Source organism: Melospiza georgiana, chromosome 18 (assembly GCF_028018845.1).
Source record: "Melospiza georgiana isolate bMelGeo1 chromosome 18, bMelGeo1.pri, whole genome shotgun sequence".
Lineage (NCBI taxonomy): Eukaryota > Metazoa > Chordata > Aves > Passeriformes > Passerellidae > Melospiza > Melospiza georgiana.
Window position 1 is genome coordinate 6,702,692 of NC_080447.1, and position 20,518 is coordinate 6,723,209.

The 20,518-nt window shown below is 47.2% G+C and overlaps 1 protein-coding gene across 16 annotated transcripts in view; it reads left to right on the forward strand.

Annotated features, from left to right (window-relative positions):
* Positions 1-20,518, forward strand: part of FBRSL1 (fibrosin like 1) — a 495,650-nt gene that overhangs the window by 389,593 nt on the left and 85,539 nt on the right. For 12 of the 16 annotated variants that reach the window (XM_058036818.1, XM_058036824.1, XM_058036832.1 and 9 more), the window contains one exon: positions 11,885-11,938. The exons of the other annotated variants lie outside the window; for them this stretch is intronic. In XM_058036818.1, coding sequence (XP_057892801.1) covers positions 11,885-11,938 — 54 coding nt within the window. The remainder of the gene's footprint in view (positions 1-11,884; positions 11,939-20,518) is intronic. 16 annotated transcript variants of the gene reach the window in all.

Sequence of the window (20,518 nt, forward strand, 5' to 3'; positions counted from 1 at the left end):
TAGCAAAACACCTTCCCTTCCATCCTGTTTCCTTGCCCCTGATCCAGGGTTGAACTGTCTAGAGGATGGCATAATATTTGCTGCATATTTGCCTTGACAAATGGCTAATTCCCACTCGGATCCATGGGGGTTTGCTGTGCACCAGGGACAGCAGGCTCCTTGGCTTCCTTGCCGGGAATATTTGTTTAAATGCAGCAAGTCCTTTCTCCAGTGTTGTCTTTGCAGAATGTGGAGGGGTGAGCCTTTTGATGTTTGTATTTACAGTGTTTTCACATCTGGATGTCATTTGTGACACAGGCTCTCCTCCTTCTTCTATCCCTGTGTCTTCCTGTGAAATACATTCTGAACATACAAGCTCATGTGGCTTTAATGTGTGGTAGTCGGCCAATGCATTTAGCAGGCCTGTAGTAGGCCAATAAAGAGGTACCTTGGGTCATGCTGCGAGCTCTTGTAAATTTATCCCGAATTAACCCTGATTGGCATCCAGCTCCCCTGCTGTAAAGATACAGATGTGCATGCTCTCCAACATCTGCTGCTTCGTCAGGAGCTGTGCCATAAATCCACAACCCCCCCCGTGACCTGCAGTCTGGGATGGGGGTTTGGGGGTGCTCATGCTCCCCAGTCAGGGTGGGTACCTGCAGGAGGCAGGTGGCAGCTCTCCTGACCCCAGGGCAGCTCCATCCTTGTGTTTTCACATGAAAATCCTGTTGGTGTTGCAAGAGGGTGTTCTTCTCCCTGAGCAGCACCGAGGTGCAGCCTCCAGTGTGGATCCTTCTTGTGGCTCCCTGTTCCACGCAAGTGGTTTGAATATCCTCGTCCAACAGGTTTCTTTGGGGCTCGTATTAATTCAGCTTCATCTTTTAAAATGCAAACTTGGGCATGGCAGAGCAGGCTCTTTCTGCTGCCTTCACTGGCAGAGGAAAGCCGGGGAATGAGATCAGTCAGAGCAGCCAGAGCATCGCTGCAGTCCTGCAGCCAGCCAGGATGCAAAGGGAAAAACATACCCATCAATTTCTAAATGTCAGCTGAGATCCCCTGGAAATTATTTATTGCGTCTGCTGTCGTATTTAATGATTTAACAATATACTAATAATCATAATATATTAACTTTGTGTAGTGATATACCAATCAATATAAAATAATGAACACATCTAATGGATTTAATAGTATACAGATGTTTACTGCCTTTCTCCCTGAAGATTTTCTGATAATTTCTGCAGGCCACATGAAGACCAGGCTCAGGCAGCTCCTTTCCCCCACCCCAGAGGCAGTGGCAGTGCTGGGGCCGTTTGGGGACACCCCAAAATCCTGCTGGGTGAGGGCCAGCAGTGCAGAGCGGGGTGTTGGGGTGCAGAACAGGCTGTGGGGTGCAGGCTGAGTGAGCAGGGGCTGTGCTGGAGGCTCGTGGGTGTGACACCCCCATCCCACCCGGGGAGAGGAGGGCAGGGGCTGGCCCTGTCCCCGTGAATCACGTTCACTGCAGCAGGTGCTAACCAGGCATGTCAGGCAGCGCGACTGCCGGCCCTGTGGCCATTGATTAACCATTTATTAAAGCACCTGTGAATCACGGCAATAGTAATTATATTTTAAATATACCTACTAACAACTGTTTTGCAATGGGGAAGGTTAATCACGATTAAACGTTTCCTTTGCTTTTTCTCTTCTCCCTCTGCCTGGAACCAAATCCCCTGGGGGTCCAAATGCATCTGAGGGACACAGGAGGCTGCAACCAACATGGAAAATCGAGGGAAAGGAGCCCAACCTCAGCCCATCCACAGGCTGGTAGGGGGGAGGGAGTGTGCACACACCAGGGCATTCAGAGTGCACTGACACGCTCCATCTGCCCTTTGACTGTGTGCACACAGGCAGAAACCTCGCACACACATGGGCATGCTCACACCCAGACAGCGCTGTGTGCACACACACATACACACATACACCATGCACACACCCAGACAGCGCTGTGTGCACACACACACACACCATGCGCACAGCCAGACAGCGCTGTGTGCACACACACATACACACGGACGTGCACACAGACATGGCACACGCACTGCACGGAGCCACAGACCACGCACACACATCGACACAGGCTGTGCACACACGGACATAGACTGCATACATGGACACAGACTGTGCACACACATGGACACACGCTGTACACACACGGACACAGACTGTGCACACCTACAGTGCACACAAGGACAGCGCACACACGCAGATCGCATACAGGGCTCACGCACACCTGCCACGCAGACACACCCCGTGCACCTGGATGGGGCCGTGTCCGCCCGGCCCCCGCACACCTGTGCTCGTGTGCGCGCCCAGCCCGCCGCGGGGCACGGAGCGGGCGCTGCCGCACACGCTCACGGCCGCTGCCGTTCCCGCGCCCGCGCTAAACTCGGGCTCACCCTCGCACCTCCCGCGTCCCCCGCCCGCGCGCTCCCGCGGCGCTGCCCCGACGGCGGGTCCCGCGCGCTCCCGCGGCGGGGCGGGGCGGGGCCGGGGCGCGCGCGGCGCGGGGCCGCGCGTCTCGCGGGCGGATTGGCCCCGCGGCGCGGGCGGGCGGGCGCGGGGCGGGGCGCGGCGGCCGCGGCCGCGCGGAGCAGTCGCGCCGCGGAGCGCCCGGGGAGCGGCACCGCCGCCGCGGAGCGGAGCGGGCTCGGCGCGGTGCCTCCCCGTCCGTGCTTGGGAATAATGGCTACCGAGGCGTGAACCACCAAAAGAAAGAAAGAAAGAAACCAACCCGCCGCCGGGGGAAGCCCCTGGATGGGGCCGGGCTGGCGCTGCCTGCGGAGCTGAGCGTTCCCCTGCTCCCTTCCTCGGATGCCGGCCGGAGCCGCCGCCTGGGTCGCTTGCTTTTTGTTTTTGTTTTTGGTTTTTTTGCCTTTTTTTGGTGCGTCTGTGGGCTTTTCACCCCTTCGTGTGTTTTTGGCCCCGCGGGTGATGGACCCGTAGCGCCGTCTGCGCGGCGGCTCCGGAGCTGAGCGGGCGCGGGGGCGCAAACTTTGAGCCTCGGGTTCGACCGGGGGGAGAGAGAGAAAAAAAAAAACCAAAACAAAAACCAAGGGGGAAAAAAATAAAAAGAAGAAAAAAGCGCGAGGAGGAGACGCTGTGCCTGCAGCCCCGGGAAGAGCGCGGGGAAGGAGCGAGCGGCGGAGGAGCGCGGCGGGAGGAGGAGGCGGCGGGGGCCGGCGGGACCCCCGGGGCACCTCCGGGCCGGGAGCCGCGTTGTGCCGCTGCGGGGGGGCCCCGAGCGGCTCCGCTCCGCTCCTTGCCGCGCCCGCCCGGCCGCGCCCGGAGGATCATCCCGCGGGGGCCCGGCGGGCCGGCGGGGCTCGCCATGCTCTGCGCGCCGCGCGGTGAGTAGCGGAGGGAGGCAGGGAGGGTGGGAGCCCTCCGGGCCGGGAACCCCCCACCCCACCACGGGGACTGCTGGTCCCCTCGCCGAGCCCCGTTCCGCGGCGGGGAAGTGTTTTCCAGCCGGGGAGCCGGCGGCTTTGCGGTCAGCCGAGGGGAGGAAATCGCCGTGCTTCCCGCCGGTGTGGTGGTGGCTCCGTGCGTGCGGTCTCTGTGTGTTTCTCTTTTTCTTCTCTCCCTCTTGCGCCGTTCTCGGTGCAGCCGAGAGGTCGGTTCGGCTTTCCCGGTGGCTTCCTCGGACTGGTTCGCTCCGCGTTCTCCCGAGCGGGGGTCGCGATGCGGAGGGGCAGGAGCCGCTCGCTGCCCATTCCCGGAGGCGAACCGAGGAGCTCTCCGAGCGGAATTATGGAGGGGTTTTTTTGCGGGAGAAACTGGGTGTGTTTAAATAAAACACAAGACAAGAAAGCGGCGCAGCAGCGCGGAGCTGCTTGGATGCGATGCGCTCCTGAGCTGCCTTTTCTTTTTTTTTCTTTTATTTTTTTTTCACCCCATTTCGCACATTCCTCCAGTGCGACCGCATCCCCCTTCCCACCCTGGCGGGGAGGGTGAATAATAAATATAATACATATTGAAGCTGTGCCTGCTCCGGGCAGCGCGGGTGAGCGGGTGGCCGTGGCCGTGCCGGTCCCGCTGCGCGCTCCCGGGGCGTCTCGGGGGTCCCCGCGGGCGGAATATCGCGGAATATCGCGACTTGGCTCTGCCGGGTGTTGCTGGCTGCCTGGCGCTGTAGCCGGCTGCCGGATGAGGCCGGTGTTGGTCTGGGATTTCTTGCTGTTGAAAACGGTAACAAACTCAAAAAAAAATCCGTGCCCGGCGGTTTAACCCCTTCGGTGCGGCCGCAGCCCCTCTTCTCGCAAGTCTGAAAATGCTCGTCGTGGATTTTTTTTTTGTTTTGTTTTCCCCCTGTGTGTTTTGGCGTGAGGATTGGCGCCGCTCCGGGCCGGGCGGGTTGTGCGGGCCAGGCTGGATCGGGGTGCGGGGCTGCCGGGCTCCGCTCCCCTCCCCGCGCCTGCCGCGGGGCCCCTCTGCTCAGCCGGAATGAAAAATTTAATCCAATTAAGAAATTAAACCCTGTATGTTTAAAGTGACAAATTTGAGAAGGGGAGGGGGAGGCGAAATAAGATTTCCAGGTCACTGGTTAACTAAAGATGGTTCGGAGAAAGAGCTCGGGAATAAGGTGAGGGCAGAGGGAAGGAAAGAAGGACCTTTTAAAATGGCAAAGGCTTGTTTTTCTCTCTGGAATTTAAACTGGTTTCCAGGCTTGTAAAATCTTCTTGAAGTTGCGAATTTATCTCAGGAGGCTGCTTGGCAGCTAATCTTCTCAAGGCATGTCCTGATTTTTTGTAACGTTACAGTATCTGAGGTCCTTTTAACCTAATTTTGTAACAAAGATAATTTCTTGTTATGTAAGTTACTGTTCTGAATGATTGCTTTGGGTCTTGGAGAGCGTCCTTAACTGGTCTCCCCTGGGCCGCAGAAAGTGGAATTATTTACTTCGTTATCAATTCTTGAAAGAAAGCCTTGCTCAACTGGAAAAGGCTGCCAAGGTATTACAGGAAAACAGAGTCTTACCATTCTTCTTTCTAGAGAGTTAAATCTTTGGTCATCCCTGATCAGAATTTACTTCAGAGGTTTATGTTTATGTATAAATCCGATTTTCCCCGCATACAGACTTACAAGGGTGAGCTGCTTGAATTATACACACGGCATTAACTTCCCACAAGTGGCAGGCTCCTAATGCTCTCTTCAAGAATTTCCTCATTTGCTGACAGCAGTTCCCTAAAACTGCCCTGTGCTAAAGCCAAAAGGCACCAGCTTGAGATGCCCGATTTTCTTTTCCAGTGGAGATTTATGCTGTAAGACAAGGCAGTATTTTATTTAGCTGGATACCAAGTTTTCACCAGTATACAGTGGGGTTTTTTTAAAAATTTTATTTTGTTTGGAAGGTGGGCTATTCTGAGTGAAACCTTAAGCCTTGTTTATCTGAGAGGGGCAGTCTGTTCTCATAAACAAACGAAGCAGTAAAATATATCCCAGTGTTATTCTATCAGGACATGCAGTCATCTGCTGGACCTTGTGGCCTGGGCTGGCTAAATCAAATAGCACTGTCACACGTAGCTCTGGTATTTTAAAGTTTAAAAAGGGATTGGAGTATGTCTCCAGTTCCAGTGACAAACTACAGATATTTAGCAGTAGTTGATACTTATTTTCCTCTGATTTTCAAGAATGTGCCGTCTTGAAGTGTTAACTTTGAACAAGGGGTATAAATATTAGTGTTTGCTGTTGTGGCTTCTAAAGTAAAACCTGGTGGGATGTTTGGTGGTGCTATGTTGACAGAAGTGGCTGTGAAAAGGGCTGCATTCTTCAGCTGGCTGGTCTGTGCTGTGTGGTGCTTTTGGAGAGCACAGATGTCTATGTCATTTTCTGCCTTGAATATTTTCTTTCTTTTTTTTTTTTTTTTTTCTTTTTTATTCCTTTAATCCCTGCATCCTTATGTTGAATTACCCACAATATGGTATATGGTGTCTGGATACACTGGAATATGAAACAGTTTTTTAAAATCCATTAAAATAAAATTATTTATATCATCAGGTTAGGAAATGTAAGATGCTTAATTTAAATGACTTTATGAATTTGTAAGATCTGAGGTCAGGCAGGTATAAGAATGTGTTACTCCTTGCTTAATAACATGTTTGAGGAAAGATTGGCATCAAGCATCAGAAATAGAAATTTTAGGATCTCCTGGAAGTTGTTGGTTTTTTTTTTTTTTTTTATTCTTCTGAATAAAGATGGGAATTCTAAACTAGGTAAAGAAACATATGGTTTTACCAGAAATGATTTCCTAGACTGATCAATTACTAGGAGATGTAATGAGAAATATACTCCTTAGGGGGAGGAAGGAGGGATTGCCATTACATAATATCCCTTGGGAGAATTTCTGTATCGCATAATGAGGTTGATGATGGAGCATTTGGGGAAAATGCCTATGGATAGGAATTTGTTCTTCAGATTTCCATCAGGAAAACATATTACTGGGAAACAGGCTTGTTAGAAGTAGTACTGATATGTTAGTAGGTGAGTGCTTTGCCTCTATACACATTTCTTTTGTTCTCATAACTACTGTGTAAGAGATTAGGTAACTCTAAGATTGAAACATCTGCAGAATGAGAGATGCCAGTGAATAATTTCCTCATTTACTTAACACCAAGGGTAAACCATTAAGGGCTTATGTTCTGTTCTAGGCTTTGTTAAATTATTTCTGTTTGTCTATTGAAAATAGGTCCTGAGGAGAAGTAAATCGCTAGCCTTAATGGGGGAAACTGAAATTGCCTTACCTTCATGCTGATGAAAATGAAATATGTAGAAAATATATATAGGTGATGTGTGGATTCAGCAAAACCTGGTAGCTGGACGCATATTTTCAGAGTCTTTGTGATATCGTGAGGATCACCTAGTAGAAGCTCTTTTTAAAAGTTACTTCAATAGAGTCTTACTCTTTTGGTAGCAGTTGCCTTCAGGAGGTAAATAATCCATTTCCACACACCTGCCCTCCAGCACTGTTGCTGCTCGGAGTTCAGGGAGCCTCCAGGAGCCTCAGCCTGGCCCAGAGGTGTTAAAACCAACAGAGGAAAAGGTGAACAGCCTTAGCACCTCTGTCACTGCTGGGGAATTTGCGTGATTTGAGCTGCTCATTTAAAACCCCCAGTGCTGGTGATTTTAGCAGCGTTTCAGATGGCTCGGCCAGCTTCTGTCCCTGGAGTGGCAAATGCGCTCCAGCTTGGCGGCTCCCTCTGGCAGTCGGGTTGTGGGGGCGCAGTGACCCCTGACGGTGCCGGGGGTGGGTCCCAGGTGGGCGCAGCCCGGGTTTTGGGAGATTTTGGGTGATTTTGGGGTTTTGGGGGGTTCAGGTGCGGGGCCGGGCGCGCTCGGAGCGCGGCTGCGCCACCGTGTGGCCGCGGGTGTGCACTGCGCCCAGGTGCGCCCCCAGCGCCGCCCCGGCCGCGGGGCTGCGCCAGCTCGGGGCACCTGTGTCACCTGTGTCACTCACCTGTCCTGAGCTGTGAGACCCTGCCCCAGCTCGGGGCACCTGTGTCACCTGTGTCACTTAGCTGTCCTGAGCTGTGAGACCCTGCCCCAGCTCGGGGCACTGTCACCTGTGTCACTCACCTGGCCTCAGCCATGAAATCCCGCCCCAGCTCGGGGCACTGTCACCTGTGTCACTTACCTGTCCTCAGCCATGAAATCCCGCCCAGCTCGGGGCACCTGTGTCACCTGTGTCACTCACCTGTCCTCAGCCATGAAATCCCGCCCAGCTCGGGGCACCTGTGTCACCTGTGTCACTCACCTGTCCTCAGCCATGAAATCCCGCCCCAGCTCGGGGCACTGTCACCTGTGTCACTTACCTGTCCTCAGCCATGAAATCCCGCCCCAGCTCGGGGCACCTGTGTCACTTACCTGAGCTGTGAGACCCTGCCCCAGCTCGGGGCACTGTCACCTGTGTCACTTACCTGTCTTGAGCCGTGAGACCCTGCCCCAGCTTGGGGCACTGTCACCTGTGTCACTTACCTGTCCTCAGCTGTGAGATCCTGGTCCAGAGCTTTCCAGATATTAGGAACGTGGTGCTGGATTTAGGCACCAAAAGTTTGCATAAAGGAATGAATGGTTTTTCTGCACCATGTAGAAACTGTTTGTGCACTGTTGCCATCAAGGAAATAGAAGATAAGTGTGAGTGATACTGGTGTCAGGACTTGATTGCAAGTGGTGATTTTCCTTGCTGCCTGTCCTGTTAGGGCTTCACAGACAGGGACCCCTGCATTAACCATCTCAGAGGCACTGGTAGTGACAGCATCTCTCAAGGTAGCTAATGCAATTTTGAGCACAACCTGTGATTGATTGTTCTTGGAAACTTCATTTAGAATGATGGTGTTGGCATGGACATAGACAAATAGGTTCTTGCAAACACCCATTTGTGCCTTATATGGCTGCATGGGAAGGGTTAAAGATAAATGTGTGATCTTGAATGCTGTAAAAATAAACCTTCCTTTCTGGTGGGTGGTAAGAGGAAAGCTGGAGTTTACATGAAGCCAGCATTTCAAGGTGCCTGTTTGTGTTGTTACCAAAGATATTTCTAGCTTGCTTACAAAATGAGATTTTTTTTTTAATGCTTTTATTTTTGCAAGTACTCAGTCTAGCTTTTGCTCTAATGGAAAAAGTGTTACAGTTAAATTGCTGTGGAAGGTAGCTGCAAGATTTTTAATATTGAGTTGAAGCTGTCTGGGTACATTGTTTGCCATAATGTTTCTGTGGGGGGTAAAAAACATCTGTACATGGATGCTGTTCCTGCAGTAACTGCTATTCCAGAGGAGAATCAGGGACAATAATGGATATAAATCTTAGGGCTTTTTTTTTCCTGGAGGAATCAACAATAAGAAGTGTTTAGGCTATTAAGATACCTGCAAGAATATCCTCACTCCAAAGCTGTCGGTTATAAAGTTACAGCGCATTCCGCCTTCAAAATGGTTGGAAATCCGTCATAAATATCTCTTTCCCACATCCCCTCTATCTCCCTGGATGATTGGCTTTCTAGCAAAGCCTTCCGTAGAGGGTGTACTGTAATCCTTTTACGTTACTCCTTCAGTGCAGATTACGCAGCAAGAAATAATTAGGAGATTAATTTTCACCTGTCACTGCCAATAATAGATAACCTTGATACAGTGACAGGGCGAGGGATTTGCGTGGAGGGGGGAGCAGGGGAGCGTTTAACCCTGTCGCGCTTGCTGCAGGCACCAGGCAGAAAATGGTTGCCAGAGCCACGGTGACCTCCGTGCTGGCTGCCACGGGCAGGCACGGCCGTGTGGGGCTCCTGGCTCTCCCCCGTCTCCCTCCCACGGATGCTTTTTGCCTTTTGCTTTTTTGCCTTTTTCCGCACGCTGCGAAATTCGCTCCGCGCCGCAGCGGAGCCACGCGCGCCTCCTGCTAATCAGCCCCGAGCAGCCGTCGGAGACCTTTGTAGCTTAGGCTTTTAATTCAAACGCAGTTCTGTTGCTTTTCATGATTTCAATTCCCAATCTGACTGGTGTTCCTAGGCTGCGAGGGAAAAGGAGAGAACTAATGAAGATGGCTTCATTAGGCAGAGCCGTGGTTTAGCCCTTGCTTCTCTCCAATAAATGCAGCTGAAAAAACATCCCAGAAGTAACTGGGGTTTTAGTCTTCAGAGGAAGCAGAGCTGAGGTGTTTCTGCTCCCTTTCAAAATTAATTACTAGCTCTCATCAGGTGAGCTTAAAAAAATGCAGCCTGTGCTCTAAGGCACTGAAGGTAAATGGGAAGGGAAAAAAGCCACTCTTTCTCCCCCCACACACACATACTGTCTTCTTTTTTATTTTTTCTCTCCTTTGTGCTTAAGTTTACAATCTGTTGAAAATGTAATGGGAAACCAGCCTACAGAAAATGCCATTATTCATATCATCGTGAGCTCATTTATTTTATCTGCAATAGTAATGATAAGACAGACTGCTTGGCAATGCTGATAAGCTGAGAAATATCTTAGAGCTATTTGTAAAAGTTAAAGCAGATCTTGGTACTGAGAGATAGGGAAACTGATGAGCCTTTGGGCAATCTGCAGAACTGAAAGCTAATAAAGATTTTAATAGGAAGGCCTCATTAGGATTAGGGAGATCTATTATCTGCGATTTACACAACACAAACAGTGGGGCAACTTCAATTTTTGCTTCTTTGTTCATTAAACACTATTGCTGAATGTGAAGCCTTTTAACTGGGATCTGGATCTCTTCCTCTTCAAGGAGCCATCACAAGTTGATGGTTGAGCAAAGATTAGAGGGGCAGCTGATGAGGGAATGTGTTTGGCACACGGTGCCAGCAAACCCTCATAGTCGGGAACCAGTGCTTGTTGGAGGTATAGAAATGCAGCTGTTTGTAGGTGCCTGGGTGGCAGGATTCTCCTTAGTGTCTTTTTTTTTCCTCTTATGAGCAGTATTTATAAACTTCTGGCCCTAAACAGCATGTTTAGAAAGAAATTAACACGTTGTTGTGCTGGTTCCCTGGATGGTGATGCTGCAATACTGCTATGGATAGCCTGGTGGAGTGCTATGGATAGCTCAGCTTGGTGGAGTGGCTCCTTCATTAATGGTAATTAGCTCATGGATCTGTTCTAGCAGAGGAGCTGTCTCCAGTGCCTTTGGGGATTGCCATGGTAGGAGCATGTGCCATGGGGTGACCTGATCCAATGGTTTGGTAGTTACACTCAGGACTGATTTTAGCACCAGGTGTGTTCTTAGACGTGTGATGTAGGAAACCTCCCTTTCTGAGGTTGTGCAGACACCTCATGGGCTCAATGGCTTTAGTCCTCATATGTAACACGGTGTGTAAGGTGCCTGTAAGCTGCTAAAAGAACATTCATTTACCTGGAGTTACAGATGTACTTAAATTACTTTTTTTTCAAGGACCATCCAGGCATTTTTGGTGGTGGAACTGAATTGTAAAGCAGGAGCCGAAATTGTGCTGGAAAATTCTTTGGTTTGCATTTAAGGTCCAAACCACCTTGTAACCTCATTCTGCTAACCTGCAGGTGAAACCCTTTTAACACACAGGTGCTGAGATCTAACTGCACCTCTAATGCAGATAAGGGGCTTTGTTAGGTGACATCCATGCTGGATGTGAGAGGCCACGTGTGACCACACTTGTGTTTGGGAGCTGTCTGTTTTCTTCTCTGTGTGGAGCACACAAGTGCACAAGAGTCTTAGCTTCTCTCCATTTTCACAGCACAGACCAGCTCCCCTACTGCTGCTGGGTCCGATAACCCCAGTGGCACCTACAGTAACATTGCATCCGTGGAGCAGTGATATTTGGAAAGCATGTTCTTGTACCTACAGTAACATTGCATCCATGGAACAGTAATACTTGGAAAGCATGTTCTTGTACCTACAGTAACATTGCATCCGTGGAACAGTGATACTTGGAAAGCATGTTCTTGTATCTTCAGCTAACTTTAATATGATGTAGCAGCCAAAACCCAAAAAGGACCACAGCACCACCAGCCACAGAGAAGTCTGTTCCAGAATGTAGTTTGAGTTCTGCTGGTTCAAACCAGTGCTTTGATAGGGCCTACAGTGCAATGATGGATTTAACTCCAAGTATTCCATCCTCCATGTGCTTAAGGAACTCAGAGCACCCTCCCCTTTGCACCAGCAGTGTGGAGACAGATGGGCAGGGCTGGGAGCACCTCCTGCCCAGGACTGAAATAAGTTCAGTTCCTCCCAGTGGGTTGGTGTGAGTCTGTTGTCCCTTGTCTGTGACCACTCACAGGTTCTGTCAGCCAAGCAGCGTGGCCTCCAAAGGCAGTAGTGCTGTTTGCACCTAACGTGTTGCTCCAGCAGGGCTGCCATTTGAGAAGTTTCTAATATTTATGTTTGATATGAATGAAACTTTTTGTTTTGTCTGTAGACCGCAACGGAACTGGAGCTGACTCGTATCAGGAGTGCCTTGATAACAAGCAAGGTATGAGATCAAGTCTCTCCAACATGGGCACTTGGGACTGATTTAGCTTGATTTCTTGCAGCTGAATTGGTTGCTGTCTCTGTCTCTATCACTCTGTCTCCCTTTTTTTTTTCCCCTTTTTTTTTTTCCCCCACTGTCTCCAAGCCAATTCACTGTTAACAGTTCCATGTCAGCTAACCCATTAGCTCAGGGTCTCATTGCAATTTGTGAGAAGTCTTCTTGTTTCTAGCACCCCAAACCCTCAGCTGTTAATGGAGGAAGTGGGAAGATTGTAAAATAGAAGTAGCACGGGCAGTTGCTTGCGGCTGTCTTCTTCCTCGAGGTTTAGTTGCACAGCCAAGCAGAAAAATATTAAAGTTGAGCTAAGGGAAGGCACGTGCTGGGCTGGGTTCCTTAACACCAGACATCCTGTTATCATTTGTGTGCTGACATGCTGCCTCAGACTTGTCCAGCCTGCTGTCTGCTGCCGTGCTGAAGTTGGTAAGAGCTGCAAACATCTCTTGTGATTTACAAGAGAGTGATGACGGTGAAGGAGGAATCTGTTATCCTCTTGCTCTAAACCTGGAAACAAGAGTCACATCAGGAAAAATTGTAAAAAGTACCTTGGAAACAGGACTTCAGTGGCAAAATCATGGATGTTGGATTTAGGAAGAGGGCTGGTGTGCTGTGTTCTGTTCAGATGCCTTTCTGAGAGCTGCAGTCAGAAGTGCCACTCCATCTCTGTAGCCATGTAGTAAGTGTTGAACCTGCTGGTAATCAGGGAGCATAAGCACCCTTCAGTCCAGAATATCATTTGTCATAAGCCGCAGCAGAGAGATAAGAGGAAATGCTTATCCTAACCAGGTTATAGGCATCAATTACAGGTCAACTTTTACCCTGCTGTTGACCCAGATCTGTGATAGTAGCTAGAATTATCATTGCCTGAAATTCTGATCCTTCTTGCGTAGATTTCTAAGAAACATAAAAACATGTCCCAGTTTTGGTGCTTGCTTGGGTTTAATTTTCCACAGGTGTCTCTGCTTTCAGTATCCATCAATCAGTGTTACATGTGCTTTAAGTCAAAGCTGCCATGCAGTGCATCTCCCCCTGCTTGTTGTTGGGTTTGGGATGGGATTATTTGGGGGGCGGGGGTTGGGGTTTTTTGCTTGTTTTATTTTCCTTCTCTCAAAAAAAAAAGAAAAAGAAAAAAGAGGTACATTGTTCCTTTGGTGGCCTTTAAGGTCATCTTTTTCTTCACTATTTTTCTCTACTGACTATAGTAAATACCTAATCATTGCTAAGCTTTCATTTCAGAAGTTACCACTGGAAGACTAATGTGGAAGAACTGTAATCAATAATGGCAATTCTTATTAGATTAAGTTTAAAAGTCTTGTAGACCAGTGTAATTCAGGAGGCTCCTTTGATAGATAATTTGTTCTTAGGAAGAGCAGTTTTCTCCAGTAACATTTTTCTCGTTGGCTGGGGGAGGCTGATCCACTTGTCATTTTGTAGAAAGCAATCAAGTTTCAGATTTAAAGAAAAATGAGTATTCTCATTTTTGGAAACTAATTGCAGTCCCTTTGATGTGCCAGTTACCCTGATTTATCTGACAGGTGGTATTAAATGGCGTTATATCCATTACTTTCATTTGTCTGTTAATACGCCAGATTTTTCTTGTCGTGTGATAGGTTTCTTTGGCTTCACTGTTAACACATGAACCAACTATCATTATAAGTACTTTCAATCCAGTATGGATTGGATGTGGTTTGGGTAATTTACCCTGTCCATGCTGTATGGTGGTGTTTAAAGCAAGAACCTTTAAGAATGCAGAAGTTTAAAGGAAGAATATACACAGTAACTTGTAGTGAGTCTCTTACTGACTCTGTTACATTTTTTGAGCGTGCCTTAGAGTTGAATCCACCATTTGCAACAATTTACAGAATATAAAATACATAGCTGACAGCGGACCCATAATTTTGGTTGTTTCTCTTGCATTCAAAACAAAACACCACCAAAGGCTGAAAGTAGTGGTGGCTGTTTAAAAGTATTAAATCTTCAAGCTATGTGAAATGCTATTGCCATGGATTCCTTTTATAACAGCATGCTTGTCTCCTGGAAATTATGCTATAATGAGGTTTGGTTTATATATTTTGCCCCTCTCCTCATTAAAGTGCTGTCTCTCAGAAGAAGCGCTTTGTGTTTTGAAATACTGCACGGTTAAAACGAAGGCAGGTTTATAACGATTTAATGTACTTGGGAGCCAAGGTTTTGCAGCTTTATGGCAAAGATGTTTTAACAAAGGGCTTTATGGTAAGGGTGTGCTGTATTTTAGTCAGGCAGTTGCTCAGGGGAAAATTTTCAGTGTGAGCACGTCACAGCAGCAAGGAGAAATTCAGGGGGAAGCAGGCTTCCGAGATCCAGTCACCAGCTTGGCTGATATTAAGGCTTAATTCTTTGCAGTTTCAAGCCCTGATTTTTTTTTCTTTTTTTGTCTTTCATCTCTTCACTCAAGAAAGACAAAGCCTTGTGCAATATAATGTAACACCACAAGCAGGCCATTTATGCTTCCCATTTTTGTGCTTCAAGGTAGGCTGCAGAGTGGCGTGCTGGGAGCAGCCACAGGTGGGATTATTACACCCTCTCAGAATGGAGCTTGCTTTTTCAGCCTTATAACTCCAATATTCATTATTAAAATTGTACCCTAAAAGCAAGGCATTTTCTGAGTGTTTGTGGTTTGGAAGTAGAGAGGGCAGCAGTTCAGAGCAGTTGCCCATGCACTGCAGCAGAAGACGTGTCCTGGACCTGCCTGTTTCTCTGGGATACACTTAATATCCCATGGTTTCCTGAGAGCCAGGGGGTTCTGCCATGGAAAACAGGTATAAAATTACTACCAGACATAGTTGTTTCTGGAGTTTCTCAATAGGAACTCACTGTTATAGTTATTAAAACAGTTCTGGTGTAGGGGTTTAGGCAATGAAAAGCCCTTAGAGAGGGCTCTGGTGGCAGCCCGATGTCACCTCTCATCCTTGAAACAGTGCTTAGAGAAATTGAAACTGATTCCAAGTGTTTCATGTTATCATGTGTAGCACCTTCTCTTATTCATAGAAAATGGTGTTTTACTTTGCTTGAGCAGTCATCTCTGTGTCCCTGTGCCCTCAGCTGGGCTGGTAATGGGTATTTTGCCCTAGTGGGCTCCAGGTTCCTGCTGGAGGAACCCAGGAGCTTTCACTTCTCCTACTTGTCCTGAGGAGTATTTCCCCACAGGTGAATTAGCTGGTATTTTTCCAAGATGAACACGGCTTCATCTTTTTGATGGCACTATTAACTCTTTCTGTTTTTCTTTGGATTTGTTACACCACTTCCTGAGTTCAGTGCTGCTTGCTGCTGGTGGATTTTGTTAGCTCATCTCAAGAGGGAGGATGAATGTAATTTGGAGCAGTGTTTGGGGGCCAGGAGGAAGGATGGTTAATCTTGACAGGGATCAAAATGTGGCTGCAGTTGAGCCAATAGAGCTCTGTCTGAGGTGCTGGAGGACCGAGTGCTCCTCCCTGGGTTTGTGCTGTGAGTGGATGCCAGTTGGAATGCTGAGCATGGGTAGCATGTCTGTACCATCAGGCTTGATTTTGAAGTAGTGGCAATAAACCAAAGACTTTTTCATCCTGTTTGCAGTCCCCTGGGCTGTGCAGTCCCACTGTGTGTCATCTTCTATTAGTCTCGATGCAACCAATGACCTTGTTTGTGTGAGCACATTAAGCACAACATTAATAGCTAATTTGACTACTTTGGATTCAGACAGGCTGCAATCCATCACCTGAACTCTCCTGATAGCAAATATGCTTGGATGGGATTAAGGAGAAAGGATAAAATGCCTGCTTGGGCCATAACTCTAGGAAATTGGAAAACTGCTTGTGAGCCTGTGTAGCTGATGTAGCACTTGGTGGAAGCATGTTCTTAACAGGGGGAAAAAAGCTGCAAAATGAGAAGTGTGTGGTCTTCATAGATGTTTGTTCAGCCCTCTTCCTGCCTGTCAAACACTGGCATGGCAAACGAGACCACCACGATACAGAGACATCTTTTAGAAGATGTTATTGGGGTAAATTCTAGCCTGTTCCAGTTCTTGGATCCCTTTTGATCCCTAACAAGATCAGTTTCAGGATGGCAAAGATGAATTATGAGGCAGATAAATAAAAATGGCAGACTGGTATGTAGATGGACTGGAAAGTGTGGTCAAAATAGTTCTGTCACTGAAGATGTTATTTCCATTAAATATTTTGAGATTTAATATTGATTTCAGTGAAATTACCCTTGAAAACAGATTTCCTCCAAACCTTTTTTTTTAATATATTTGTTTTGGAACTATTTTAGGAGGCAGAAAAATGAAACTCCAGCTTCAAACAGTTTTTATGTTTTGAAATGGGCTTTTTTCACTGTATGAACAATTTTTAAAATATTATTGTTATTTGTATTCCAGTCATGCCTGTGCACTCTAGTTATGGGCTGAACGTCATTTTGCCAACCACAAGGCAGACTGGGGGGGATCAGTTTCTGCCTGAAAATGCTTTGGGCGTGTATTTCTGACGGGCTGCATTGATTGCCAGTGCCTATTTGAAGAAAAACCCTACAACATTCTCATTTTACAATATGTTGGCTGCCTTTTTGTTTAAAGAATTATAAATAAATCAGCAGATTTTCCACAAAAACACATATGCTTTCTTCCTGATGAGCACGATGATGCACCAAGAATCCTTGCAAGAGGCCTTGAGTTTCCTTCAAGTAGAGGGGTAGGGCTGAGGTTGAAACTGAAATTTTAAATAACTCTCTTCTTTAAGGATGCTGCTGAAGCCTTGTTAGCAGAAGAATTGCCATTTTCTGACTAATTTTTTTTTTTTTTTTGCCGGCATGGGAACAAAGAAAGAAAGGAGGAGGCAGAATAAAAGCCTGTGTGAGTGTACATACAGAGGCTGCAGCTCTCTAGACTGGTAATGGTATCTGGAAAGGGTCCAGGCTGTTGTAAATATGAACTTTTGTCAATATTCCCCAAGCTTCTTTGGACTCTAGGGTGGGCTTTATTAGCTGAAGGTCACACCATTGTGCTGTCTGCCTCTCCTGAGACCTCTGATACCTTCCTGAAAGGACAGCCCATTATCCCTGGGCTTAGAAGCCAGCTTTCTCTTCAGTGGCGCTGAAGCTGATAAGCTTAAGAGGCATATTTCATCCCCCCACTGCTGCTTTCAGGAAACAAACAGTGTTTATCATTCCTGATTAATTCCAGTTGAACAAAAAAATAAAATAGAAGGCATGTGTGTGTGCACACATGCACAGGGACACAGAGATGAATTTTATTTTGGAGGCTGTTCTTGTGTAAGGTCAGCTCACGGCACTGGCCACAGCCAGCAGGGTCTGGAGCTTTGCTTTCCCTGGGTGCTGTGTCCAAAGGTGGATTTAGTAACATGAGAGGATCCCAGGCTGCAATCAGTGTGAGGAGAAAGGGCTGGAATCGGGGATGGGGCAGCAGCAGCAGCCTGAGCATCAAGGTTGGAATTGATTTGTGGCAATTAAGCATTAAGGTCTGCGAGAGCAGGCCCACCTGCTGGGAGATTGGCTTCCCATCACCTGGGGAAGATGAATGGCCCCAGGAGAAGAAGGGGCAGGGATCTTGTACTCAGCTGCCTGAAAAGAATCCTAAACCACCGTATCTCCCTTTGGTATCTTGCAGCCCCTTTTATCACAGCTCAGTCCCTTTGCTGGGAGTTGTATGCAAGTGAGTCGGAAGATAAAAATGCTAGTTGCTGCTGCTTTTACTCCATTTCTCTGTTTGGCTCTGGCTTGAGATTTGCTAGAAGTAGTCTTACTGACTTTCTTGTTAGTCCTCTCTCAGTTGGACTGTGTTCCATACGTGGCTCTCAGTTTCTCAGGGTTTTTTTCCCCCTTATTCAGAGTGTGGAATTAATAATGAATAACAGATTCGACAAATACCGTATTGCCCCTCTGTGCTGATGCAGTATGGGAAGCACCCAGGTGGTGTGTCCCAGTGGCCAGGTCACCCACACATTTTCTGTGTGCTCCTCTCCAGCATGCCCTTGATGGGCAAGGCACCTCACCTGGCTGTGCATCTTGGGGTTCTCGAGTGGAAAATGGGAGTATTGGCACTGCCCACAGTCCTGTTTGTTTGGATGAACGTGTAGTGGCAGCCCAGGTCAGGTCTTTTGGTCACAGCCCAAGTTGTGTCATAGATCATTTAAGGAATGTGTGTTGCATCAAATTTTTATTTCACTTCCAGCATGGGCTATGTTTAAACCAGATTCTTGGTACTGAGGTTACAACTGGCTTCATTTCCTGTGCCAGAACAGAGATGGAACAAAATTTTAAAACAATTTTGCAAAGCTATATTTACTTTTTACCAGTGAGGACCATATTTAAAGACAGATTTTGGTATTATGGCTCCAGTGCTAACATAAACAGGGTCTGATGGGAAAGGCTGTAATATAATAGGGCTATTGGTCATGTTTGGGGAGAAAGAAATTTCCATAGTAGATTTCAAACTGGAATAGCTCTGAAGATTTGGCTGGCCAAACCCAACTAGCATTTCCGATTTAAAATTGCCATGGTAGCATGCAGTGGAACAGTGGGCCACTAGTAGCATTTATTCAAAGGTAAACTACACAAGCCTTTGTGAATTGGGGCCTTTACTTTGTGAATTGGGTTAAACTTGTAATTCTTTACATGAAATTTAAGTTTTAGATGAGAACCTCCTTAGATATACAGCAGACTCCTTTCTAAGGGCAAAGTAGATTTGAGGAAGATAATTATCCAGTAATCTCAGTTAAAGCTGCATATATGGTTCTTTCTCCAGATGGGTTAACATGGTGGAAAGATTTTTATCTGTCCAGTTGTGCACCAGACTTCAGTAGCATATGTACTTGCCTGGACCCCGAGTTTAGTGATAAGTGAAATGTTAATATGTGCTTGGCAGAGCAAGCTCTTAATTTCCCTTAAAATGGAGGGGGCAGAAATGATCTCATCGGACAAGATGTCTTTGGGCTACTGCCCACTGTTAGGTATGTCCTAGACAGGGTTTATTTACTTGGTGTAGGCAGATTATTTCCCTTTCCCTCCATAAATCTGGCCTGCGGTAACTGTTAGCAAAAGAGCTTTCCCCCTCCTGTATTGCAGGAAGCATTTAAGCTCTTGTTGAAATATGAAGCTCCCTTCCTTTATTAAAATTAAGAACCACTTTCTCACATGGCAAAGTGATAATAAAGACTGAAATTAGATCTATAACTTCATGAAAAGGAGAAGAATTTTTTTTAAGACAAATCATGCATGGTAATGCCTTCATTGTTCTCTCGCTGTGTTCTTTGTATTGCTTAACTCCCTGCGAACAAAGAACCCATAACCGGAATTGTAAAAATAATCCGAGCATTTAAGTCAAAACTCAAAAGGCCCTTGGGAATCTCGTGCAAAGGTGTGCCCTTGAAACGGTGGTTTGTGAATTGTCTGAACAGGTTTGAGCATCCTGGCCCCGAGGAAATCTCTGGGAGTTGTGCCGCTGACTGCAGCGGGGTCGGGATGCCGCGCTCGGCGCTTTGTGCGGGCACTGAGCCGCCTCTCCGCCTTTGAGAGGCTCTGACTCCCTCCTCTCGGGCAGGCGGGAGATTTTCTGCTTGGTTGCACTTGTGAATTCTAGTTAAGGGAATTGCTTTTGGTCCCTCCATCTTTGTCACTTACTTAAACAAACATGCAAACTGGAAACGCGCGCTTGCTCGAGCTTCAGCAGCCAGCGCCTCCCCGAGATCTCTTGTTACTGATCTAGAACTTAAACTGATTGGGAAAGTGGCTTTAAGATGAGGTTCAGTCATGCTTAAATGAAACCAGTTGGGCAGAGAGATGAGAAATTTTGCTCGTACTTGCCATTCAGGTGTCTGAACCCAGCGAGTTTGAAGTTTGAAGGTTTGGTCCCTGAGCTTGAACACAGATCTGTAGGGAGGTTGTGAATTGAAGCAATGAGTGTTTCTTCAGCAGTTTATTGCAAAATAATGGGGTTTTGAAAATACAAGGCTGTCCAGGGTCAAAGTCACTGGGAAAGAAAGGTACTTAAATAAACAATGAGGAAATTAGTCTGAAATTTGCATGCAGACTCAGATAACCTGGGCCCTTTAAAACCTGATTGAACATAGATTTAGCCCTGTTGAAGAGGAGATGGAGCCACAGGATCTCTCCCAGCCCTTCCTACTTCAGTGACTCTGATCAGACATCTCATCCTTGCCAGGGTATTTGAGCAAACCAGTGATTGTTGTAAACATGGACATTATCTTCCTGTGTAATGTCACAGTCCAGGGAGAGGAGGAGGGAGTTACCAGAGTTAGAGGGAATTTCCCCATATCCCCAGTCTTCCACATTCATGGTGCAGTGGCCAGTGACATCATCTGTTGCTTAAGAACTGCTGTTGATGAAATAAATTGTATTTAATGAAAACCAAAACCCAAAGAAACCATATTCCCCAGAAACATGATCCAGGGCTCCAAGAAAACTGTTACACTTTAGTTGCCTCATCCTAGTTCTCCATCAAGAGAAAAAGTTCGGGAAAAATTACTAGAGAAA